This window comes from Fusarium poae, chromosome 4 (assembly GCF_019609905.1).
Source record: "Fusarium poae strain DAOMC 252244 chromosome 4, whole genome shotgun sequence".
Lineage (NCBI taxonomy): Eukaryota > Fungi > Ascomycota > Sordariomycetes > Hypocreales > Nectriaceae > Fusarium > Fusarium poae.
In genome coordinates, this window is record NC_058402.1 from 1,451,715 (window position 1) to 1,477,454 (window position 25,740).

At 49.1% G+C, this 25,740-nt stretch overlaps 7 protein-coding genes across 7 annotated transcripts; 3 read left to right on the forward strand and 4 right to left on the reverse strand.

Moving 5' to 3' along the window:
• Positions 1-379: 379 nt before the first annotated feature.
• On the reverse strand, positions 380-6,205 carry FPOAC1_010573 (uncharacterized protein; the record flags this gene model as incomplete). The annotated part of the gene is made up of 6 exons (XM_044854962.1): positions 380-1,776; positions 1,830-4,060; positions 4,142-4,625; positions 4,692-5,313; positions 5,468-5,629; positions 6,152-6,205. The coding sequence occupies 6 exons, from the start codon at positions 6,203-6,205 to the stop codon at positions 380-382; spliced, it is 4,950 nt and encodes a 1,649-aa protein (XP_044702275.1).
• Positions 6,206-10,066: 3,861 nt separating this feature from the next.
• FPOAC1_010574 (uncharacterized protein) lies at positions 10,067-13,416 on the forward strand (the record flags this gene model as incomplete). The annotated part of the gene is made up of 12 exons (XM_044854963.1): positions 10,067-10,556; positions 10,602-10,870; positions 10,918-11,100; positions 11,149-11,683; positions 11,748-11,822; positions 11,879-11,891; positions 12,155-12,598; positions 12,647-12,874; positions 12,922-13,026; positions 13,076-13,160; positions 13,223-13,328; positions 13,382-13,416. The coding sequence occupies 12 exons, from the start codon at positions 10,067-10,069 to the stop codon at positions 13,414-13,416; spliced, it is 2,568 nt and encodes an 855-aa protein (XP_044702276.1).
• Positions 13,417-15,027: 1,611 nt separating this feature from the next.
• FPOAC1_010575 (uncharacterized protein) lies at positions 15,028-16,408 on the forward strand (the record flags this gene model as incomplete). Its single annotated transcript, XM_044854964.1, has 3 exons — positions 15,028-15,255; positions 15,307-15,487; positions 15,543-16,408. The coding sequence occupies 3 exons, from the start codon at positions 15,028-15,030 to the stop codon at positions 16,406-16,408; spliced, it is 1,275 nt and encodes a 424-aa protein (XP_044702277.1).
• A 182-nt stretch (positions 16,409-16,590) lies between these two features.
• FPOAC1_010576 (uncharacterized protein) lies at positions 16,591-18,039 on the reverse strand (the record flags this gene model as incomplete). The annotated part of the gene is made up of 1 exon (XM_044854965.1): positions 16,591-18,039. The coding sequence occupies one exon, from the start codon at positions 18,037-18,039 to the stop codon at positions 16,591-16,593; it is 1,449 nt and encodes a 482-aa protein (XP_044702278.1).
• A 1,019-nt stretch (positions 18,040-19,058) lies between these two features.
• On the forward strand, positions 19,059-20,849 carry FPOAC1_010577 (uncharacterized protein; the record flags this gene model as incomplete). The annotated part of the gene is made up of 2 exons (XM_044854966.1): positions 19,059-19,181; positions 19,497-20,849. 2 exons carry the CDS (start codon positions 19,059-19,061, stop codon positions 20,847-20,849), a joined length of 1,476 nt encoding a protein of 491 aa, XP_044702279.1.
• A 384-nt stretch (positions 20,850-21,233) lies between these two features.
• Positions 21,234-22,440, reverse strand: FPOAC1_010578 (uncharacterized protein; the record flags this gene model as incomplete). Its single annotated transcript, XM_044854967.1, has 2 exons — positions 21,234-21,639; positions 21,689-22,440. 2 exons carry the CDS (start codon positions 22,438-22,440, stop codon positions 21,234-21,236), a joined length of 1,158 nt encoding a protein of 385 aa, XP_044702280.1.
• Positions 22,441-23,286: 846 nt separating this feature from the next.
• Positions 23,287-25,570, reverse strand: FPOAC1_010579 (uncharacterized protein; the record flags this gene model as incomplete). Its single annotated transcript, XM_044854968.1, has 3 exons — positions 23,287-23,839; positions 23,897-24,589; positions 24,645-25,570. The coding sequence occupies 3 exons, from the start codon at positions 25,568-25,570 to the stop codon at positions 23,287-23,289; spliced, it is 2,172 nt and encodes a 723-aa protein (XP_044702281.1).
• Between the last annotated feature and the right edge of the window lie 170 nt (positions 25,571-25,740).

A 25,740-nucleotide genomic window follows, 5' to 3' on the forward strand; every position in this document is an offset into this window, starting at 1 on the left:
CATAACTGGCATTTCTTGATTTTATCTATAATAAGCTAAAAGGATCCAGCACTATACTTCCCAGTGCTTTTTACAATAATAATACTCTAACAAAGACGGCTTCCTTCCATCTGTACCTCATTCCAATACCCAAGTCGCTAACCCCAATGCAATCGAGCCCCTTGACAATCAATCAATCTCATCACAACCAACTTCCAAAAACAATCGTGCCCTCACTGAGGAATGTATATAAGTATACTGGGTTGCGCGCATCAAAGTCGTATATGGGTGAAATTGTCCTTAGCCATTCGCCTTGTAACTGCCCCATAGTCACTGCCCATAGTCACCCCTTGATTCGAGTTTGCCAACGGCAGGTTTCTATGTTGTTCTGTCCATCAAACTACGACAAGAGGTTTCGTAGCGAAGGGCTAGCACTTGCTCCGCTTGCTGGTCGATTCTGGGGAGGTGGGGGTTCGTTTCGAGAGCCAGGCGGGCTCGTTTGAGGAGTACGAGCAGGGTATGGGGGTCTTTGTAGTTGCATATCACGAGGGTATCCATCTCTGATTGGCGGGGGAGGAGGCGGCGCTCTACTCGCCAAGCTCGGTGGTGGAAGGTGTGCTGGAGGGCTAGGTCGCCCATGGTGTTGATAGGGATGAGCGTATCGTGATGGAGGTGCCGGTCCGTTGAGTTGCCGAGGAGATAGAGGTAATCCATTAGTGTACGGCGATGAAGGGTGGCTCCCGTGATGGCTCGCAGGTGGTGGTGCAGGCGGTGCAGGCCCGACTACAGGCGGTGGTCGCAGGGAAGACAAATTCGACATCGGCGATGCATTATGAATAGGCGGGGGAGGGGGCCCTCCATTTACATGTCGAGGAGGAGGCGAGCTCTGCTGGCTTGCAGGTCGGCCCCAATCACTGTATGCCGGTCGATGAGGTGGTGGCGCTGCATAGGCATGAGGAGCTGGTGGCCGAGCTCCAAGGGCATGATCAGCGACAAGCGCAGGCGCTTGCATTGCTGGAGGTCCTGACTGGGGATGACCATGAGCTGGCCAGGCATAAGCGGCAGCATGCGCTTCACGATGAGCAATCATCTGTGGCGGACTACGTAGAGGGGGTGCCGCAGTGGCTGATATAGTTGCTTCGTGAGCCAGGGGCAGCGGACCGCCGTCTGGCATGGCAGGCGATGGTCGTGACGGGTGCGCTTTCGCAGTCGGTTGGGCTTTGCGACACTTGTGACACTGAAAACGCCTTTGTTCCACAAATTTTTGTGCCTCGCTTCCAAGTGTGCCGTAGTGGCCATTGGTGAGTTCGCGTTCTTGTGAATTATCAATCGGGTACCATTTCGGGCTGACATCGACACCACAAGTAATGCAAACCTTTCCTCCTGGTTGTCTGGGATCCGAGGCAGCGTCTCCCGTCTCGCCGTTACGTTGGTGGTTTGTAGGCAGAGTAGTTGTTGAAGATCTTCGTAGACCAGGCTGAGCCGCTGTACCGGTCAGTTTGGCTGCATTCGCCATAAGGTTGGCCTTGCGAGCGGTGCCTGTCAAAGTGAGGTCGGCTTGCTTGAAATTTTGAACATAGAGTTGCAGAGCGTTAAGTCCCGAGTCGTCCACAGTGTCGTGCATGTGATGAACAGTAGTCTTGGTAGGGGCATGTTCCTTGCACCACACGGTCGCTGACATGGTGCCACTCTCTCCGTTGACGGTTACAACGTTGACCTGGTCTCTCCGAGAGCCTTTCACAGGTGAAATTTCGAACCCAAGAATATGGCCCTGTTGTCGTGCGCATTCCACATGTACTATGATCCTGGTTAGCAAATCCAGATACAGCCATCCTGGCACAAAAACTTACGCGGGGTGCGACACTGATGACAAGAGACACAGGCACCTTCAATCTTGTCGCAGACTTTACAAGTCTCATTGTATCGGGCTCTAGGGATTGAAGGGATTCCCTCTGAGGGCTCCAATGCCTTGGCGTTGCCAAACTTGACTTCTGGGGTCCAAACAGCGCAAGTAACATGAACCCAATTGTTGTCAGCAGTTCTCTTTAGTGGCTCCCGAGGGTTGACTGGTCGGTTCATGTCCTCCTGCTTCTTGCGGTAAAAGTCGGCAGCTTTTCGAGCTTGCTGGACCTCCAAACGTTCTCTCTCGCGGTCTTTCTCTGACATTTTCTTTTTGTGATGTGTCAGTTTTGGTTGTTCCACGAAATCATGTTCTGTGTACTCGTGAGGACACAGAACGCATTTGTAACGAATCGAGACCTGAGGGTTCTTATCGTTCAAACACATGTCGCATGTCCATTTTTCGGGACTTCGATTGTCCATGACACCGTAGCAGTTGCGATGTACTGTCAAGCGGCATTCTCGACATGACAGGTGCTGATCTCCTTGGGGTTCCAATTTACCACAGACTGCACAAGGTAGAACCCGAGGCTTTGGCATCTCAGGAACTGCGACTCTTTCCACACTCTTGTCCTTCTTTTTAGATGCAGTAGAGCCGGCTATGCTGGCAGTATCAGAGTGGCCGTTGTCTGCGTCTTTATCCAAGGGTACACTCTTGAGCTTCTTCCGTGGCGGTTCTTGTGTGCTGAGAACAGCTGCTGGCGTCGCTGAAGGGGTTGGCGCACGTTCTGGCGTCATCATGCCCATCTCCTTTGCGGCTTGCAGTTCCTTGAGAAGTTCTTCGTCTTGCTTGCGCTTCCAAGCTCGGCCACCTGACTGTGCCACCTTCTTGGCCACTTCTTCCATGTCCTCCCATCGAATAGCATAACGTCGCCAAAGTTCGGCGCATCGGCGGCACAGTGCGACCACCCGTTCCTGGCCTTTGTCCTTGTTCGAATTTTTAGAGCCACCGTCGTTGACAACACCAGACATAGGGTTCGGGGCTCGTCTCCATTGCCTGGATGAAGTTGTCGAACAGAATTGACACACAAATCCTCGCTTTTTCTGGTTCGCCTTCTCGGTATCAAAGGCAGAGTCGTCGTCGTTGTCTGCAACGTCGTCAGCCATCTTGTTGGCGGCGGCTTCTGCTCGTTTCGCCTCTTTCTTTCCCTTTCGACCAGCCATGTTTTCTAGGACCTGCATCCCGCGTTCTGATTTCTTCCAAGCATAGTAGTAGCGGGTTACCATGCCGTAGTACATAGATTTAACATGCTTCCTTACGAGATAAAGCTCAGAACCGTATTTAATAACAGCTTCCTCGAATTTCTTTTGTTCTGCTGGTGTCAACTCCGGCTCTTTGAATTCTGCCTTGTCCTTTTCGGGAAGAGCTTTGAGGGCACGCTTCGTGTCAAATCCAGTGTGAAATAATGTATCGGCAGCAACATCCTGGAGATTCGTTGAGCGTTCTGGCAAACCAAGATCTTTGGCCATTCCCCTGGCCTTTTCCATGTATTGATTAATTTCCTTCTCTTTGATGACGTCTTCTGGAGGTGGTATCCACATGGGTTTTGCGGTGCAATTAGGGTCATTCTCGTCGTAATCCTCGCCTCGGACTGTATATCCAGGAGGCATGTCCTGTACCCATTTTGGTCGGTTCACCCGTGAGATCTTTTCGGCTTCAATCGCAGCTAATGCTTCCTTTGACTTGGTGTCCTTTTTGCCATTCTTCTTGAACTCAAGCGGCTTGACGTATTCTACCGGTTGTCCTGGCCATGGCAAAACTGTCGCTTGGTTCCTTGGGCCAATTCTCGTAGCTGCGCGAGGATGAATTCTGTCGTCATAGTCGAGAGCATCCTCAGGTTTGCAGTGCATTCCCAGGTACCGGTAAGGCCAGAGCGAGGCCTGGTATTTCTGCTCTGCAGTGCCTTCATGGGGAGCATGGTCTCCTTCTTCCGGACTCGTGCGGCTGGTGTCGACCCCCTGCATCTCCTCATCCTCTTCGTCCATTGGCTCATCATCGTCGGCATCCAGGGTGGGATCATTCACATTAGGAGTATTGCGAGCCTCGAGTTTTCGCTCCTGTGCACGACTGCAGGCAGCGCATGACCATGCAAAACCTCTGGATGGCTTTTTCAATAGAGGCGGGTTCACACAATTCATATGATATGTGTTTTGGCATACGGCACAGTCAACTGAGTCGTTGCTGAAGTGCGCCAATCAAGTCAGCCACTGAACGTGGGTGGGACAGGGACGTGGGGCAGTGTAAGTCAAATGTGGTACGTACCTTGCGCAATAGCCTGTGCATCTCTTGCAGAGCTTAACGGCGCTAGTGAGCTCCTTGCCACGCCCCTGTTCAACTAGCACGTACTTCCAGCGTTCGTCGAGCACCTTTTTCACGTTGGCTGGAACGTTGACAATGGAACGCGTCGGAATTAGGTCGTAATTCTTTTGGATATACCGATCATACAACTTGTCGTACCAAAAGCTGTCGGACGTTTTGCGATAGGCATCCATGTTTGGTATTTCTGCTTTATGATGAATCTGACATTTCCCGCGAAGCGCAGTCAACGGGCTAATGTCAGAATGCATGGTCGCAAAGACCATGCGTGTGTCTGTGGACTTTCGGCCAATATCTTTTGGTCGGTAGTACCAGTTTATGCGGATTGCCTCCACAGGCCTGCTGTTGTCATTCTGGACATGAAGAAATTCCATGATGCGGCCCAAATAATAGGGTTCCCCAGGTGGCTCACAGACAAGGTACACATGATCTGCATCGCCAGGTTAGCTACGCTCAATCTGATTTTCTGATGGACTGTTTTTTTTGAGGACGTTACCATTTGGCTCTAACACAGTGCCATCGTCGGCTATCATCTTGCCATCAACAGGTTGTCCTTTGCGGTCTTCAAAAGTCAACATATTAGTTTCGGGCCACGAAATGCCGGCAGCTGTTCCGGATGTCGTTGCTTTTTTTGTTGTGTTGCTGGTAGTTGATGTCGCTTGGTTAGTGGAACCTGCTGAAGTGCCTGCAACCTTACGTTTCCGTGTAGGCTGGGAAGAAGCAGCCGGCGGCTGTGTCGTGGTGGAAGCAGTGTTTGAGCTGCCCGATTGTTGCTCCTTGGGGGCATTTGCAGATTGCGCTGGCTTTGACTCGTCGACGACAGCCTTGCGCGAACTGGCACCGCCACGAGGCGCATCGCTGTTCACAGCAGCGCTGGACTGACGGGACGTCTTTTTGGAGTCACCGTCTTTTTTGTCATGATAATAATCATAAACGTCGGCATCAATATCCCTATCCTCAGCATAGTTGATACGCGATGAGCCGTTCCTGTTGCGAGAACGAGTGCCGTACCCAGAAGCTGCATCTGCGCTGGCATCCTTGGCCGCGCTATCCAAACCTGATTGAGTAGTCATTGGGTCGGAAACAGATTGAGCGTCTGGGTCTGAGACTTTGGAGTCCTGAGTTTTGTGTTAGAAAAGAGGTCCAATCGCGCCCACAACCTTACAGATTAAAGAAGGTGAAATGAGAGACCCCAAGGTATAAACATAAAAAAGTATAGTGGGGAGGAAGAGAGTGAAGGTTTTCGTTAAAGGGAATAGAGATTCAACTCACATTTTGTTGTGCCATGACATCCAGCAGAGAATCACTTGCGCAACGACGAGATGTGGTGAATCGCGTATGAAGGCATGCCCGAGATGATGGCTTGATGGCGGAAGCTGCGAGGATGAAATAGCCTAGGTGGGCAAGAGTGCGAGGCGTGTAAGGTATAGAGCTCTAACAGTGATATAAGAGACGAGATGGAAATAGCTCGAGATGAAACAAATCCGTCCCGGCTGTGGAAAAGTGAATAGAGCTACAAGCTCGAGATAGATATTTTACTACTCTGAAGAATGGAGTAAGTAAGGTTAAGAAGGAGGAAGAGGCATGATTCCCAGGCGCTGGGAGAAGAAACGTCCTGGCACTGGCACCCCGAGGCGGCGGCCCTGGCCTGTTCGATGCATCCACTCTGATTATAGTGCACGGCAGGGGTTGTTTTAGAGCCGAGCTTGTAGCGAGCAGGTAGCCACTAATCAGGTGGCGGCTGATGAGCACCCAAGAAAACCTATCTTGCACCCCAGGCACGATAAATATCAACACAGTTTCTACATCCAGCACCCTGGTCATCAGCGTTACTTCAAGTCTCCACGGGGGTCCATCTGGGTCTCGCAGCACTGACGAGCCGACGGATCTCAACCCAACTCTGAGGCGTGTCTATGGGTCCACGGGTCCTCCCACAAAGAGAAGAGTAGGCCATACCTGGGGGGGGGAGAAGTCAGAACCACTACGAAGCCGGGTCACAATAGATTGCATTGGTTTGATTCGGTCTGGTCGAGACGTCAAGTCACCTTTTTTGGTGGGAAAATCTAATTTAGGGCCTACAAGACTGTCGAAGCTGGGGTCGGCAAAGCAGAAGTATTCTCCTACCAGTGTAAAACTGCTTAAATCAAGAACATTGGAAGCAGATATCTATAAATGATCTTACCGAGACCACACATGCAGACTCGCGTGAATCGGTGTAAGAAGCATCCAAGTTTGAGCAGGCAGGCAGGTAAGCCAGGTGTGCTTGTGGCTACCCAGGTAACTACTAAGAAACAGTCGGGCAAATGATGTAGACGGTATACCTATGCGTAAATGGATGAATGAGTGATGGAACCTTGTCTCATTTTTGCTCACCTCGATTTGTCTGTGCCATCATTGCCCTTGTTGCCGGAGATAAAGTGCAGACTTTTCGAGGACATCTCTGCCCATCAGTATCTCTCGTACTCTACAGAGCACTCTCTACCTTACTTTAGTGTTCTCTCGCTCAATTCTGTTCGACAGCCCTTTTGACTCTCCTATACATCGTGGTCCCATGCGGTCTCAGGCATGACCAACCCGCTCACCATTCACCAACGACCAGATCGACGTTCTAGTAATACCTACGTACCATGGCATGGTTCGGAAATCACCCTGCAGAATTCTGTTGAAACTTTATATTCATAATTTGGTTGAGCGAAAGTTGCGTTTCGGTTTCGGGTAGAGTTCTGTACCGTACTGTCAAAAAGCGAGATGTTACAAGAGTTTGTCACAAGAATGTGAGTTTGGAAGAGCATGGAGCTTATTAGAGAGCATGGGGTGCCAAGTCATCCGCATTTCCCGTTGCATCTCCTACACCCTTGCACCCTCCCTTCCCGCCGCCGACTCAATCCCACGAATGTTTAGACTCATCGCCGGGTATTAAGGCCGCGCTTTTTACACCTTAGAGGCCATGATGATATAACTACAAGATTATTAACGTGGATGCATATATTCCCACCGCATAGTACTCTTATTCCCTTTGTCTGCGTGTCTGTAAACGGTATGCGTCTAGCTTATAAACTATTGTCAAGCCAGTGACATATACTATCATTCACCTCACTCTACCAGGAGTTCTCTCTTGGTTTGGGTCATCGCAGGCACCAGTAGCCACAGAATCTCATATCTCGCGTCATTTCCAGCACGACAGGTTTGTTGACCTGTGTTTTCGGAGCTTGCTTGTAGTAAGTTTATGGCTTTAAGTTCTCATGAATATGTACCTCCATATTGGACATAATCTTGTTCATAGAAGGGGCCAGTATAATTAACCCTGCTGCGCGACAAGGAGTAAAGTGCAAAACGACGATTGACCACGATTGACAGCACAACACCGTCGACAATGGACCCCTTGACCCAAATTATCACATTTTATTGCTTCGATGATGCGACTAACTACTCTCCACCATCATGACGTCTTGACTCAATAGAGCCAGCGACGTTGAGATATCCGGGCTGACACAATTGATCGGTTAAGAATGTATTAAAATAGTCGATAAAGATTACTACGAAGTTGGTGCTATCCAACACTCACAAAAGGCAGACCAGTCAGTTGCTACCAAGTCTGGCGAATAGAGTAACACTACTATAAATATTTCACTCATCGGCAATCCCAGCTAGACCTAGGCCCATCAATTTCGCACCAGGAAAAAAAATGAATGTGCGGTGATGATGTTGAGGTCCTCAAAGTTGGGGGGAGCTGACGAGAGGGAGTCGGCAATAGGGCTAAGGATGAGCTGCTGGTGTAGTGAACCTTCTCAGCTCCACAAACGTGGCCGGGGCTCCGGTTGGATGGACAGAAGGTTGCTTGCCCAGAGATGATGCCCTGCAGCGGATCCATCGAGGTACGTACTGTGATTGACAAGGATCTGACCTCGGGAGTGTGTGAGAGAAAAAGAGAGAGGTAGAAACGAACGCCAGTGTCTTTGGCTCTTTGCTGTTCTGTTCGGGTTCTTTCTCAGGCCTATCCTGGCAATGACGAGCCTGGTTTGCTACCAGAATAAGTACTTACCAGACATAGTTGGATACGCAAATGATTTTAATGACGGATGGTGGGCTCAGGCCCCCCCTTGTTTGGGACTCGACTGGCTTTTTCCCGTCTGGCCCATGTCGAGTTTGCTTTAGCAGCTTACCATATCGGACGTGAATGTCTCAAATGTCTCAATTCTTGCTATTACAATTTACCAAGTGCTGGCATCAATTACGGCAATCTCAAGTAGAACCTGTCACCTTGAGTCTGTGACCTGTTTATCAAAGTTAGTCTTGGCCACACATGCCAGTGGATATCCGATTGTCTGAACAAGTGGCTGTCTTTTTTCTTCTCACACTCAGACCAAAGCCACAAGTTGGGGTACGTATCATGTTCTTTGTGAGGCTCCCATGCAATGCACCTGGAATGAAATAGTAGAAAGATGCTGCAGTGCCGCAGCCTGTGCTTCTCGCATGAAGGCCTGGCCAAGTTTGACCCATACCCAGATAATAGGCCATGCCGAAATTGAAACGACAGACATGTCTCGGTGATGGTCTGGTCTGAATCACGACCTGTCGCGCGAAATGAGCCAGCCGATCTAGCGATAGGCAAGAAAAAAAGACGTTAGAGTGGCACAGTACGTATTCGGCCTTTATAGTGCAGATTATGAAATTCGGCGGTAGAAGAAAAGAACAAATAAGATTAAGAAGCAGATGACAGCCGGGTTAGTGTTGGTAGCCAAGGCCTCGGGGCTGCAGGTAGATGGAAGCGATGCTGATGTTGCTCTTTATTCTGTTGTTGCTGCTGCTGCACGGTGTTGTCAAGTGGTCGTCGAATCAAGATTCCATAGACGGATCGGACAAGGCACACCCCCAAGCCAATTAACTTAGTAGCCCCTCCGAAAAAAAAGAGAACGTACTGGGCTGGGCTGGGACATAAGTGATTGGAAAGGGCCGTGGGGCTAAACACCCGACCCGACTGTAGGGGAACGGTGGTCAACGACACTCGAGACTTGGAACAGACGATACGAAACAACACAATAACTCGGTGAATGAAAAATACGCCAAAAATAACACGCGATTGATGTCGATCAAATCAATCGATCTTTAAATACGTTTCAACAACATATTTGTCCACTCAAAATCATATCGGACTTTTTGCGATGTAGCGGGCAGCGATGGTACACGTGTATAGCCGTAAGTAATCTGGCCCCAAAGAGGGAGTGGCGCACACGAGATGCAAGGTCATGGACAGGCTGGGAATGTGCAGAGTACAATTGTCGAATAATGAACCTGCGCCCCAATGCTATCAGAGTTCTCTGAGAGGATACTACAGTTATTTTCCACAGTAAAATAGGACCGATAATATATATCGTCAACAAATGACTTGAGTTCATAGACGAAGGAGAGGTATGTATCTCCTAAATGGGGTGGAAATAATTTCAAGTTTATACATAGTAGATGCGAATTAACGGAAACAGGGGCACTAACGTAGGAACACTCAATGGAAGAGGCAGGCCCAGCAGGGAAGGTAGGCAGGTCAGGTTTATGCCACCTGCCGTAGGCGGTTGATGGGAAACAGTGCAGGGCTCAGTGACCAATCATCGCCCCTTATCTTGTCGCGGGGCACAATCGTCAGGAACACCCTTCAGGCCCCCGCGTTCAAGTTACACGTGACATCGCGTCTGTTGCCTGTTCTTCTTGACACGTCGAGACACGCGAGTCACGTTAAATTTGTGTTGACTTTACAAACAAAGAGTAATGGGCTTGGAGGTTTAATTGCTGTTTTTTCTTTCTTTCTTTATTGGATTTTTGTACGGATACGATTTCTTTCTTCTTCATCTTGTCGTCTTTCTCCATTTTTTTTTTACCATGAAGAGCATGCGAGGTTTGATGCACACAACCAGTGTCCAAACAACGCATGAGAACAAGACTACTTTCGCTACAACTTCTATCGCTGGACACAAAAGGAGCTTTTCAACTACAGGGGATGAACATAGAATACCTCCGCCTGCGATTCGTGCCACGGTTCAATTCCAACGAGCCTCTAGCCTTCCCTCGGCTCCTACCAGAATCTCGGCGAGCCGCATTGTTCGTCTAGATGAGCGAGTCGGGCCCTCTGAATATTCTCAGAGAGTAGCTATAGCTGCGACTCCTACTGCTTCTCGTGATCCTGAGCTTGATTTAAGCCATCCTTCATATGAATTACCACGGCAAATGGTTGATAATTTTGCTTCCCTTGGCATAAAACAGATATACCCATGGCAGAAATCGTGTCTCAAAGGGCCCGGACTCCTAACAGGGGAGAAAAACCTTGTATATTGTGCTCCAACCGGTGGTGGCAAATCCCTTGTGGCTGATGGTGAGACCGAGAATGGTATCATGTGAGCTTGACTGACACATCCAGTGCTTATGCTCAAGAGAATATTACAAGAAAAGGGGACAAAGGCCCTTCTTGTATTGCCATATGTTGCATTGGTTCAAGAGAAAGTTCGCTGGCTTCGTAATGTGGTACAAGGGTTACGCTTTACTCCTGATACGGCTATCGATGATGACAAGCGCATCTGGCGTCGACGGGCTGATGAAAATGCAGTCCGTGTCGTGGGTTTCTTTGGGGGTGGCAAAGTTCGAGCGACTTGGGCCGACTTTGACATTGGTGTATGTACACTAGAGAAGGTTGGTTGAGATGATCTCTTTGCTGAGGCCCCGTTAACAATTCCAAGGCAAATGCACTCGTGAATACGGCTATTGACGATTGTTCCATCTCTAAACTTCGCGCGGTTGTGCTCGATGAGCTACATATGATTGATGATGATCACCGAGGGTATTTGCTGGAGCTCATGGCGACCAAATTGCTCAGCCTCGAACAACCGGTGCAAATCGTTGGCATGAGCGCTACTCTCCCAGTAAGTCTAATCACTAGCTTCAATCATGCCTCTCTGACATAAAAGCAGAACATGGACATGATGGCTAAGTGGCTCAATGGACACTGTTACGAAACTCGGTATCGACCAGTTCCCATTGAGGAGCATCTCGTGTATGACGGCAACATTTATCCCGCAGGGTCTACAAGCAGTCTGATCAAGACGGCAGCACAACTCAATAGTCGGACTACACAAACACAGGCACAGACGAAACCTATCCGACGAATCGAGCCTTCTACTCACAAGGAACTGCGTGACCCGGTGCTAAATGCTGTAGTGACATTGGCTTGCGAGACTGCTATTGCTGGCTTCGGAGCCCTTGTCTTTGCTGGGAGCCGTGGTATGTGCGAGTCGGATGCACGGTGGATTAGTCGAGCCATGCCTGCGCCGCACGAACTTAGGATTGATGTTGTGGACAGAAGAATGGATCTATTGGGAGAGCTCCGCAGTCTCAGCACTGGACTTGATCCGGTGTTGGAAGAGACTGTGCTTTATGGAGTCGCCTTTCACCGTAAGCGAAACAGTCTGCCCCTAGTGTCCGAATCCAATGCTAACCATAACAGACGTGAGTCGTCTTGAGTATAACTTACAAACACCTCTAACAGTATAGGCCGGATTAACAACTGAAGAGAGGGATCTCGTCGCGGCGGCTTACGATGCTGGAACATTGCTCGTTTGCGTCGCCACTTGTAGTCTGGCGGCTGGTATTAATCTGCAAGTCTGTCCCTTCGGATACTGAAACCTCTGCTAACAAACACAGGCCAGCAAGAAGAGTGATTCTTCACAATTGCCGAATGGGAAGGGACTTTGTTGGTCCATCTATGCTTAGGCAAATGAGAGGGCGTGCGGGAAGGCAAGGCAAGGCACCCATTGGCGAAACATACCTTTGTTGTCGAGAGAACGATCTCGAGCAGGTTGTGGAGCTCATGAACGCCGAATTGCCCCCAGTCGCGAGCTGCTTGAATACTGAGAATCGACGAATTCAACGGCAAGTCCTTGCCCGAACTAATATATGTCTTTGACTAACATGATTCAGTGCTCTATTGGAGGTCATATCCATACGTCTAGCAACAAGCCATGAGGCCATCTCGGATTATTTCTCAAAATCGCTGTTGAGCCATACTCATGACGCCCAGTTTGTCAAGAAATGCATAGCCTCGAGCTTAGAGGAAATAGAATCCATGGGTTTCGTCACTCAGGATTCTTTGTCGATGTTCACAGCGACACAATTGGGGAGGGCCATTGTAGCCTCGGCCATCGACCCGGATGATGGTGTGTTTGTCCATGATGAACTCAGCCGAGCTCTCCAGGCGTTTGTCATGGATGGCGAAATGCACATATTATACACATTCACCCCTGTCCAAGAGTCTGGTGTCATGGTAAACTGGCAGGTATTCCGAAACGAAATGGAAGGTTTGGATGAGAGTGGTTTGCGGGTTTTGCGCCTCTTGGGTATCAAGCCTACGACGATTCTCAAGTTGTAAGTTCAGCTCGCAGTTGTGTCAAATTTATACTAATGTTCAACAAGGGCCCAAGGCGCCACGCTTCGAGAAACCACACAGGAAGAGAAGCAGATAGCCCGAGTGCATCGACGCTTCTATCTAGCTCTTCAGTTACGTGATCTTTGCAATGAGGTGCCCATTCATGTTGTAGCACGCAAATATGACGTGCCTCGTGGAATGGTTCAAAACCTTTCGCAGACCTGTCAAGGTTTTGCTGCTGGAATGATCAAGTTCTGTGAACAAATGAGCTGGGGGTGCGTCACCTTGGATTTTCTCGGTTGCGTTGCTAACATGTTTGCAGAGTGATGGCCGCGGCTCTTGACCATTTTTCGGATCGACTTGTGGCTGGTGCAAGAGCTGACTTGCTAGCTTTGGCGAAGATTCCCTTCATAAAAAGCCGGACAGCGTACGTGCGCCCTACTTTGATGACAGCCAGTGTTTCTGACATATCGCAGACGTGTATTCTGGGAGAACGGTTTTCGTACAGTAGCAACAATCGCAAATGCAGATCCTACAGAGCTGCTGCCCATATTGATGCAGGTTAGTATCCTAACATAGCTACAGCCAATCCTTCAGTTCCAAAGAATACTAATTTGCTCCAGGCACAACCAAATAAGATCCGTCTCAAAGGGAAAGATAACGAGAAATATGAAGAGAAGTTACTCGTCAAGGCAAAGGTCATAGCTGACGCCGCAAGCAAGATCTGGAGTAAGTCAAACCACCTGTTTTTTTGCTCGTTATACTAATATTTGTTCTCAAAGAAGTGCAAATGCAAGCGGAGATAGACGAGGAGTAACCTGCATCGGGAGGTTATATAGATGAACCGTAATGAAGCTGGTTTCTATAAGATCTCCCAATAAATAGAACTTATGGAAGACAAGCCTGCTACAAACATAATAGACGAAATTCATCAATTAATTTATGCAATGAGGCCCAGTCTCTTGGGTCGTTTATTTCTACACTACAGAACCTAGATAGAACATACACTACTGGCCAAAGGCCCCCTTATAAAGAAAAGAAAGGAAGGAAGAAAGAAAGAAAGAAAGAAAGGAAGCGTGGAAAGTGATGGGTGAAATTTCTTACGAGAGACCTTAACCTTTCTGACATCTTGTCTAGCTCCAGTCTTGTTCTCTTTTGCTGAGAGGCAAAAGCAAATGCTCAAAGTTTTGCCAAACTATACGGGTCTGTCGGCAATTAGCCAGCGCCCGATGGTTCTGCCCGACAAGATGATTCTGAGAATGTAACACTGGAAACAGGACGTCCAGTTTCAAACAAAACCTGTCGTTGAGGCACTGTCTCTTGAGATTGCTTCTCCATAGTGGAGTAATGGGCAAGCATGAGCTGAGGCCCGGGAAGAGATGTTTTTATCAGTCTAAACAGCTATATGCAGATAGGTAAACAGTTATGTGCTGGTTCTCTCCTTGCAACGAAAGGAAGGACTGGCCTGATTGTGTTCTGGAGAGAACTTACACCGGGTTCTCCCAGATAGGAAGCACTGCACCAAATGGAAAGATGTTTTCTTATGCTTTCTACTTTTCGGTCGGAATAGCTAATGTGTGTCAAAATTTATGTAACCGTAGATACTCTCATTTTGTACCACTTCTATTAAACTGGCCTGCAAGGCGATTCAGCACTATAATATTCTTATGGTTGAAAACAACTATTGTGTTTGGGGGACTTGGACATCTATTCACTTTACGCAGAAACAAAAGGAATAAAAGTGTATATTAAGTTTTTAGTTGTTCTTGTTTATCATTTTTGTCCCTTGGAAAACAATCTATGTGCCTAGGATGTCACTTCACTCTAGGTGTTCAGCGAGAAACAAACTGGCTGACTTGCGTGAGATGAATCAGTTCATAACAAAAATGAATAATCTTGACCAGACGATTCTGTGATCAAACTTCAAAGACATTTCAAAAAAAAAAAAATTGATAAAGGAATTAACTTGGGAGTCGTCAGAAAATTAGCCACTGGTGGGAGAAGAGAGGAAATTACTAAGTCAGTTTTGACGATTTAGACCGGGCAACTTTTCTGTTACCGGCGAGACCATGTCTTATCTCAGCCAAGCGCTTGTACCGCTGCAGGTCGTCTGCGCCTTGCTTATTCTGCACGGAAGGGAGCCAAAAGGTTGGGGGGCCGAAGCTTGCAATTGGTAGCCATTGTCCACCCACATGTTTGACATGCCGTTCGTTGGCTGTTTCTAGCCAATACCTACCTACGGAATGGTCTGCGTGGTGTAGTCAATGCTATGCCTGTCTGTCTGCCTATTTCCTGCTCCGACTACAATTCGTATGATGAACATCTCCAAGGCCTCGTTTCGCGTTTCCCACGCGCTCACATGAGATACCCTTATTCCCACCTGCAATAGATTCCTTTCCATAAATCGGACAGTTCTAATAAAGTTGTTATGGCCGAAAATGCCGAGTCTGCTGGTTCAGCAATCACAGCACACTCTCCAGCTGATGCTATGGGCGTCCCTCCACCCATCGTGATACAAACACACTACCAGGATGAGACAGAAGGCAAAGTTCCCAGCACGACAGAAGATCTCTGGGTCAGTTCCGCAGATGGACGATATGCCTGTCCGCCTATACCAATACGGGTCGGTCCTATAAATAATATCCAAACATTCTACGTAGGTAAAGGTCACCAGCTCAAGATTCACGAAGCTGACAGTCGATTTTAGGTCCACAAAGATATCCTTCTTCAGGCCGGCTGGTTTCAGAAGGCTCTTTGCGGGAATTTCAGGGAAGCCAGCGAACAAATCATTGACTTGCCCGAGGAGGATCCCGCAATCTTTCATTTCTTAGTTGCCTTTTTGTACGAAGGCACTTTTGAACCTATTAGACCGGCAGCGAGTGTACTGGGTGAGTTAAAGGATTCGTTTTTACCTCCCAAGCTCAATTACTCATTCACAAGTAGAGCCCGATATCGATAAAGGAAAAGCGGTTGAGGTAGCCTCAGAACAAGCGGAAGCTTCAGATTCGAGTTCATCAAGCAGCAGTTCCAGCTCAGGAACATCGAATTCTTCATGGCGGCGTCGGCGTCGACGACAAGCCAGAGCTGCCGGCCTTGATGAGGTCCAGGATAAGCAGCCCGGCCACCACCGGCCTGGATGTCCTTGCCCTCGGTGTCTTGCAAGGCGTGATTTCACGAGGTGCTGGCAGTGCGGCGCCAATCGGTCTCGCGACGTCAACAACACCCCTGGGCCCTTACCTTATGTTCGAGGGCCCAGGCGTGGTATGCCGCCTCCTGGAGCCATGCTCCCTCCTGCTGCTATGTCTGGAATTCCATCTCTGCAAGGACTGCCTGAGCGTATCACGGGTGAGGATCTACGGACGTGGTTTCTGGCATATGAGCTTCATCTCGACGTCTACATCTGCGCCAACCGCTTCCTCATGGATGACTTCCGAAAGACTGTTATGCGCTCATGTGTCGATATGCTCGAGACGGCAGGCTGGGATGCCGCACAGCCGGATATGATGCATCTATGCAGGAAACTCTATCGCAGCGTTCCAGAGGTGGATGAGCTGCTCAAAATGGTGATGGCACGTGTAGGCTTTCTGCAACCACTGTTGTGGAAGCGCTATCCTGAGGAAACGAGTGAGTTCCTGGTGAGCAATCCGGAGCTGGCTGCTACTATCTTGAGAGAAACGGTGATGAGGCATTCTCAGCCAATGGCGGATCTGCCTTCGATGGAGGCCACTCATACTTCAGCCTATGAGGACGAGCTGCAGCATCTAGGACGACGTCCACCTGCGCATAGTCGACCCAACCGCCGCCACTAGGTGTGGTATGTTTGATGTTTTAAATTTAAATCAAAAGGAGAGTTTGGTCACGATAAAAGGAAGGCAACTGTGGGGGCGTCAGAGGCTATGATTCTGAAGAGGAATAAGTTCCGTGTCCGTCAAGTCATTATTCATCCATGGTAGAGGTATTTGTCCTAGTTGTGTACAGCCGTACATACCATCTAATCAATAACATCGTCTCTCAGGCTAAAAAGCTGATGCAAAACCTCATCTGCTTTTGCCCTCAAAGCTGAGTGGTACATGACGTTCGTCTCAAAGGTCTTTGTACCCTTGATCAGCTTGGCTGTGTCTCTGGCAAAGTCATAGTCGACATACATGTCCTCGACGTATGATGCAGCATACACGGGAACATTATTCTTGCGAAGCTTCTCCTGATCGTACAGGGCAGGCCAATCCTCGCGATTGGCTATCAGTTCAGCCTCCTCGCGAAGCATTTGGAGCTCTGGGTATGTCTCAAAGTGAAAGGGAAAGATCATTTCACCAGAAAAGTAAAGGGGTCCGCTAGTCGAAGCAGTAGAGAAATCGCTGTTAAGCCAGCTAAAGGCTTCGAGAGATTTGCCAACACTGTTTGCTGACCAGCGCGATACCACGCCAGGACCATCACAATAGATGGCCTCGTGGAGAATGGCATAAATTATGTTTGTATCAAATGGGGTCCAGCCCTCTAGCGGTGCTAGAGATGCCCTGGTAAAGAAACCGAAAAAGTCCAGAGAGGTTTTCAATGTCAAAATTGTGGAGTGGACTGAATCGAAGCCTCCGTGTCCTCCAAAGGAGATGCCCATAGTCAAGAGACGGGGGACTGTAAGGACACCTCCTGAAGGTAGTGGGATTTTCCCTCCTTGACTTTCAATAAAACCAGCAATTTGACGGACATTTTCTATATCTTCTGGGAATTTCTCATAGTACTGCTCGTTACGTTCCACGACCCTGCGAAAAGTAGCCTCATACACTGCATCAGGCTCCTTGCCCACGGGGGCCAGGCCACCAGTGAGAAAGACTTCGCGCAGGCCCTCTGGATGCATCGAAAGGTAGGATAAAGAAACAAATCCTCCATACGATTGTCCGAAAATGGACCATGCCTGCTTGGAAGCAGGCCACGAGGAAGTAAGGCACTTGCGGACAGCCTCACAGTCACGAACTGTGTTGTCTTGACGCATAAGGCCGAGGAACTTGGCACGCGCTTTAACATCTGGGGAAAACTGTTTGAGGACCTCAGCAGAGACTGGTGAACTCAGCCCGACACCACGATGATCGAGCAGAAGCAGCTGGTAGCCCCTGGATAAAGCGTGACTGGTAAGGGGATGGTCCTGTGGCTCACGATTGCCAAAGCCAGGGCCGCCCTCTAAATAGACCATATATGGTTTGGGAGCCTCTCCATGTTCGTACTTGGACTTTTTATCTTTATCATCGTCATCGGATGGGAAGATGGGAACATCATGCTTTCTGACTCGGCGAGCAAAGAGCTTGGTGCATATACCGCTTTCAGTATCAGTATAGTCGAGAGGAACTTTGAAGAAGAACTCCGTGACGTGCAATTGTCCTGGCACGATGTGAGATCTGCTACTAATGATCTCCGCAGAAGGGATAGATAAGATTTCGGGTGTAGACATGATGTCGGTGAGAATGAAGAAAGATGATGCTGATGATAGAATTGGCACAGAGTGATGGCGGGGTTGATAGGTGTAGACACATGCTGTTCTTATCAACCGAGCACTTGCCCGTTGCTACCGTGGAACCCAACAGCAAAACAGACGATTCAGTATAGGTAATTATAGGGGGGTTAGGTAAACGGATGGCAATCAGCTTTTCTCCTATGCTCCTGAAAAATATGCCTAAAATTGACACGACGAGTTCTACTCAAACATGCAAATTGTCCATTGGTATTAGAAGTCTTGTCGTATCAACACCGGAATAAGCATGCATATCACCCAGAATCGCAGGCGCAAGACCATGAAAACTGACTGTGCACATACTGGATATTCCCTTTCAGTTCTCTCTCCATTACATGCTCCAAAACGTGTCAAATAATAGATATATATGGTTTACTTCAAACTACCTGCTACAGAATGAATCAAGCTTGATAATACAGGGTAAGCTCATGCCTCGGCTTGTGTCCTTAGACCCACAGAACCTTTCAAGACTACCTTTCTGAGACATCAAGTCATGATTAAGCTGCATGTTCCAGAATTTGTAAGTGATGTCTTGAAAGTTCCAGTATGTGCTACATTCTGTCAAAGCCGCATAATCATGTCTTATCCCGAACCAAGTGCGGCTCATATTCTTTGAGATCCAAGTCGATTTGCGGCTAAAAATCAACCAACTCCATCGTACCTCAGTAAGTAGCCCCAGCTCATAAAGCCAGCGGACTCCTCTAAACGGACCCTAACTTTTAGCTGCATACCCACCTACCACATCCACTAATAGCATAAAGGACCAGATTAGACCAATCATTATCCGATTTTCGCTGTCCCCCCACTTTGATGTTGCCTTGCTCCAGCAACAGCTTTGCGTTCTGGATCTCGCAAATCTCTTCCGTTTTCCTTCTCTTCCAATAAATATTGGCTCCCTTCCTCTTTTTATTTACTTTCTTTTCCTTTCTTCCTTCTCATAACAACTCACAGCCAAGGGCATGGCATATCTTCATCTTGCGCATACGTTGGCAGATGCTTTCAACGCCCTTGCTGATGAAGTTCAGACCTTGACAGATCGGAAGACTGTCTTGGAGCACAAGTTACGCTTTGCTCATGAACAGGTAAGAAAAACAACTGCATATTTTCCCAGTGGTCCTCGAGACTGCAACACAACCCGGCTTTTCCCTTTTCTCTCTCCCTTGGCCGCGCAAGCTCCAAACATCGTCTCGGCGATACCGGAGCGGAGCTGTCGAGCATTCCCCCCTCCCAAGTCAATATGATGATTATCTTAGCTCTAGATCAAGAGCATCAGGCTGAATGAACCTGATGCCGAGATTGACAACCTTTATTTTCTGATATATGACACTATCTTTGTTTACTTTTCACCTCAAAAAAAACTCATCATGGATTCGTCGCTAACTCGAAACCAAAATCAGTTCCAATATCTGGCTGACAAATATGCTCCGGCCGCGCCTGAAATAGCCGATACCCTGGCTAAGCTCCAGATACCTCCAAATACACCTCTTGATAATTCATTGCCTGTTCCTCTACCTCTGCCAAGCTCGTACAGCTCCGGCTCCCAACATCAGCTTGCCCTCGTCATCCGTGACGGACGTCGAGTAGCTAATCAGCTTGCCTCGCTAGGCGAAGCGAGTAAAACCACTGCCTCTAGCCGCGAGACTGAGTCGCAACCTTCCCACGTAGCCACCTCCATGTCGACCGCGCTAGAACAAGACTTCACGGTCCAAGGAAAGAAGGGCCATCTTCAATGCCCGTTCTCCAAGCCCGCCACGGCCAGCGGCTCTGGGGCCCCCGATGATGATGCGCAGGACACCACTCCGCACCACTCGGCGGACCCCATCTGCGCAGCCATGTACGAAGAATCTACATCTCAGCAAGCTCGCACAAATGTCTCATCGGCCATCAAGTGTCCCATTCGCTACATGGATAAGCACTCTCCAGAGGAGATCGCACACTATGTCGAGACGCATAAGCATGAACTCCCTCGCAGCCATGAAGTTTGCCTCCGCCGGTACCAGCGTGACGAAGATCAGAAGAAGATAGATTCTAAATATGGCGATATCGTGAGCATGATTGAGGGCTTGGGCCAGTTGCATGCACCCATGCTACCTGAAGCGGAGGACGATCCGAATCGACCAAGTGATGTCGCCCAGCCTTCTAACGAGAGGGTTGAGAACTGGGCACAGGCTGTTAGCGTAAACTCGGATCCCGACCACACTCAGGTGCCAACTCAGGAGGATGGGGACCGGCAAAGCCACTTCGACCGACCGCTCAAGGAAGTACGAGTAGGAGAGTCCCCTAGTAGACCGTGGGGAATATCGATTCCAGTCTTTGAGCTTTCAGGCCAAGACGATGACCAGCAGCCTCTATCACCACCACCGGCGCCAGTTTGTATGCCAGTCTCAGCTCAAACCACACCTAGCGCCCAAGAATCCACCAAAAAGACACCTGGCAAATGTCCGTTCGACCATACAAAGTTGGCAGCTATGGGCATATCTATGCCCTCGAACCATGATGCATCATCGGTACACATCTCACACCAAGGACAAGAACATCCCGGATCCCTCTCGCCCACCAAGGACGACGGTGGCCCTCCTCCACCACCTCCCCATCAACATACAGCACCACCTCAACCTGCTTTTATTAACCCTGATATGATCAAGGGGACAAACAACGGACCGCAGATGATTTTCACGGGGCCTGTATTCATTGGCTATCCAATGGAACAGGCGATGCAGTTCATGAACCAATACAGAGGAAATCAATGATTCCTACTGTCTCTGTTTTCAGTTTTCGCATCGAAAGAAGAATGCATAAGCGACGGCGTTGGCGCATTTGATTTATTGGGATGGTAGCGATGCCTCTGAATTTAAACGGTATTAAGCAGCCGTAAGTGACGATCGATTACAGACTTTGATTCCAGTTCAGCGACATGATATCCAAACCTGGCTCTTATAGCACGAACAATTGCTTTATACGTATCATCATCTTCATATATCATTCATTGATTTCACTGTGTAAGAATCTGTGACCTATTATAAAACATCCAGAACGCCATCTAATCCACAAGACTAAGAATGAAGAGTAACCCAATGTTTTTTTCCTTTTTTACCAATGCAAATCTGCGCCAAGTCTACCTAGAAGATGTCGCTTCAGGCCCTTTGGTTCCCTCTCTTATTTGTGTCTTCGTCTTCGTCTTCGTCTTCATCGTGGTACCTGCCCTCTGCATCATCCCTCTCCCATAACGAGATATCATCATCCGACATAAGGACAGCTGCATCATCCGGATCCATAAGAGGAGAGTTGTCAGAGTCAGCGTAGCCAGCTTCGCCTTCTTCGACAGATGCGCCAGCAGGGTCTAAGCCTTCTTGCTGAGCAAGCTCTTCAGCTCTGGCCATGGTACGTCTGTAGATGACAAGGCCAACAGCAAGACCAACGGCGCCGCCAAGAAGCATGCTGAGGTAGTTAATGGCTTTGCTACCGGCGGACATCTTATCGCCCTTTTCAGCTAGGAGGGCGAGCCGACTACCAATGAAGACATGGACGAGAAGCTTGGGGCTATAGGCTAATTAGCATGTATAACAACGGGTTGAATGTATGGGCGCACCTTGAAAGAGCTGTAGAGATCGTAAACGCTAGCGGTGTAATACTAGGAATGGTAGCGAGAAAACCATTGCTCAGACTGAATGGCAGGGGACAGAATCGGATGCCGGTGAGGTACCAAATACCCTCCTGTCGCAGGACTTGGCCTAGAGCAACAAAGCGGTGATCCGAACCGACCATGCGATCAACGTATTTGCTCAATACGGTCCTGCTGGCAAGGAACGCGCAAAGAGCGCCAGCTGTACATCCTGATGCCACAATGGGCCAACCCAAGGGAAATCCATACACGAAGCCTGCAATGGTGCTGGCAGTCGAGTATCCAACAATAGGCGGGAATGAAGTAACAAAAACGAGAAGGAAAGCCAATACCCAACCGCCCGGAAGAGCACGCCACGCTTCAGCCTTTGGTTCAAGCCATTTGAAAAAGACATGCGAGTATATTATCGCCAGAATGCCAAATATACCAACAGCTACGACACCTGCAAGAGCGAGGATCCTTTGGAGAGGCGACAGGCGCAAATACACCTTGAAGACCTGCTCGCCGAGCAAATTGACCGAGCCCCAAATACGACGCACGAAGCTTGTTCTCCCGCCGCCAGCATAACTACTGCTTGCGCGACGACGGCCGATGAGCGGATTCGATAGACGGCGGTTCGACGATGTGGCGGACCAAGGTGGCCGGGTTGACGAGGGAGAGGAACCGCGATCCGGAGAGAGCGCAAGGGCGCGAGCGGCCGAGTTATAGTCCGCAGGCATGTTCGGTATGAGGCGGGTTTCGTTTGCAGTTATGTTCGAGTTGTGATGATGAACTATGCGGCCATGTCTAGATTCTGATGTATGTATGTAAGATTCGGAACGCGCGGATGGAAATGAGGCTGTAGTGGTACAATTAAGGAGCGCAAGGATTGTGTATAGCGTTGGTTATAAGTTGTATCGATTCTTGAAGCTCGTAATATGATCTGCCAATGTACTTTATCGCATTTGATGACGTTCCAAGGGAGATTCTCCAGCGATGAATGTAGTTTAAAGCTGTACTGTGTACTGTCGTCTTTGAGGGTCGTACGCAAGGTACATGACGTTGTTAGTGTCAGCATTCCCATGCAGGAGCGGCCCCACCAAGCATGTCACTATGCCTGTTCCGTTTAGTACAGAGAGAGAGAGATCTATCAGGCTCGAAACATGCAGCATCACAACCTCACTGTTCTTTATACCAGGTAGTGTACCTAGCATTAGTAGGTTAGTGGATAAACAACAACTGACACCAACCCTTGGTTAAGATGAGGCGAGTTGTACTCAAACGAAAGTAACTTGGCCATTTCTTACCTTGTTTGTTTCCAGACAAGACTTACGGTGGATGTTACGCGGCATCTAGTATTGTTCAACTGCTAGGCTATTACTTACTGTTATGAGCATGTCTTTCTTTTTGCAAGAAAGCTTAAATGAAATGTCTCGCCACCAAATGCTACGTCTAGGTAGCTATCAGGCTTCTGAGATACTACCTAAGCTTCCGAAATACTAAAGTACTTCATCACATGATAATATGCTTCTTGTTATAGAACGGTGTCTGATTTTACTGCTTTCTTCTATTTTTGTCCTGTATCGTCATCGACGACCGCTAGGACCCTTGGGCGGATCACGCACCAAGAGCCTGACCTTGCCGTCACCGATTTCGACGCCTTGGCTCAGGATATCCACCTCTTGCTTGTCATCATCGCCCTCCCCTTCCTTTCCGAGGGACTTGTCCCAGCTGCGAGCATCAATTCCGAGAATACCTCCCATATTATTACGATCTCCAGGGACCGAAAACTCACGGTACGCATACCTCCACTCGTTGAGAAAGTTGCGAACCGCTCTGCCAACCTTGTCCTTGCCGTTCTTACTATGGTGTCCAGAGCCAGTGATGGCATAAATAGGCTGCGATTCTCGGCTGTTTTCCATCAGAATCTTTTCGAGATACTCGACCGCCTCCTCAGGATGAAGACCATGAAGGTCGACATATAGCTCAAGGCCTTCGAGGTTGTCCTTGTTACGTTCTTCGTACAATTCCCTCGCAGCTTCGCGATGAGCTTTGCGCATAAGATCGTTTTCGCTTTGTCCTCGCAGACTGAGAGCCTTAGCAGCCCTGGCGTCGTTGCGATTCCACGCTTGGGCAGCGCTATAATGTCGAGTCAGCCCATGCACCACAACTGTTTCTTCCTCCAAGAAAACAAACCTTTGTAGAAACTTGTTACGAAGGCCGCCATGCTTGAGAGCTTCTTGGCGCGCCTTCAGATATGCCTTATTGGCACGCTCGCCAGTCTCCAACCACGGGATATGCTTGGGAATAGGGATTGCTTGAGCAGCAGGACTGTTCTCTCCGTTTCGGGCAACGGTTGAGCTCCCGTTACGTCCTATTTTCTTAAGCTCAGGACGAACAGGGCTGGGCGATGGTGACATTTTAACAATATCGGCTAGCGAGTTAGGGGCCATGTTCTCCTTATGTCCGTGACCATGACCACCTCGCTTGCCATGATGCTTCTTGCCTTGCTTCATGGAAGCGGAACCTAGCGAAGGAAATGCATCATTATCATCCAGAGCAGGTGCCGAGACATCGGGCTCCCTGGCCTGATGACGACTACCAGGACGAGATCGAGCACGAGGACTGGAAGTTCCCTGAAAATGCTTCAAACCCGGCGGCGGTGTTATTCCTACGCCTGGAAAGCTGTTGCTTCCAGCGAAACCACTCAAATGATCCGGTGTGCCAGGTCGGAGCGAGGGGAACGAGTTAAGGTCCCCTAGTTGTAAGCCCCCTTGTTTTGATGGTGGTGTACTGGCGCCATCGAGCGCGAGCTTGTTCATGAGTTTGGTGGGATCGTGTGAAAAGATGCATGTCTCTCCAGCTAGGCAATTGCCCATTACCCAATATCTAAGATGAAATGTTAGTCTTGTTTTCCCTGAAATAACAGCGTACAGCTACTTACTTGCACAAGTGGTTACTGAGATCGTGACTGAATCTACAGTCGGCACGCAAGCATTGCCCAGTTGACATGTAAAACTTGCAGATCACCCCGGACTTTTGTTGTCCAAGAGGCGTAGAAGGACGGTCCACCGACTTTCCAATCAAGACATTTTTGGGTTCTTCCAGTAAAACACCACCCGGTTGGTTATCTCCGGTCTGGCTTTCCATAAAGGAAACAATGGTTGCACTGAGGTCGTATCCATTCTGCGCCAGAGCAGCTTCGATTTCGTCGTCGGTCTTTGTCTGTCCGAGGATGGATCGCAGCATGTCGTATGGCGACATATCAGCTGACTGCGCCGTCATGGAGGAGAATTCTGGAGCAGCAGCATTCAGGGCGCTCGGGGTGCTGACCGACGAAGTCACGCTGGCAGCATCATCGCTGACAAGCCACTCCACATTCTCAGTCTGATATTCTCCCAAGATTTCTGTGGCCGGGGTTGGATCACTCGCAAATTCGTAAGCATTCAAGTTTGGGCTATGAGGAATGACAGGTGTTGCCAGAGCCATGCGCGGCGAAGCGCGGGGCGAGGAGAATGGTGATACTGTCGACGATATAGTCCTGCCAAAGGTTGATGGAACGAATCCTGGTGGAGCGAGAGGGCTCACGGCGAGTCTCGGAGAACCCGACATGGGTGTTGGTGAACCACGCCAGGAGGCAGGAGAGGGACGTCGCAGTATTGCCGGTCTTATTGGAGGCGGAGATGCTGACGAACCTCCGCTATCACGATAGCGCCAGAGGGCATCCAATATTGCATTGTCAAGAGAAGTGCCGGTGAGATTGGTCTCCTTGCGGAAGAGCTCTTCCAGCCTGTCTGTTTTGTCCTCGTCCTCCAAGGTGGCATCCTGCAGGACAGGCAAGCACATCTCGAAGTGCTCGTCAGAAACCATGATTGCCAAGCTGTTGTCCTATTAGATTTCGAGCGGTAGAAGTCGAAGCTAGGGATAGCTCAGGCTTGAGCAAGACGAGACTCGCAATAGCGCAACAGGGGTCTAAGCTCGTGTGGATCTTGCGAAGAGCAATGTTGTTCGGTAGAGTTCGAGACAATGTAGTTGTATAC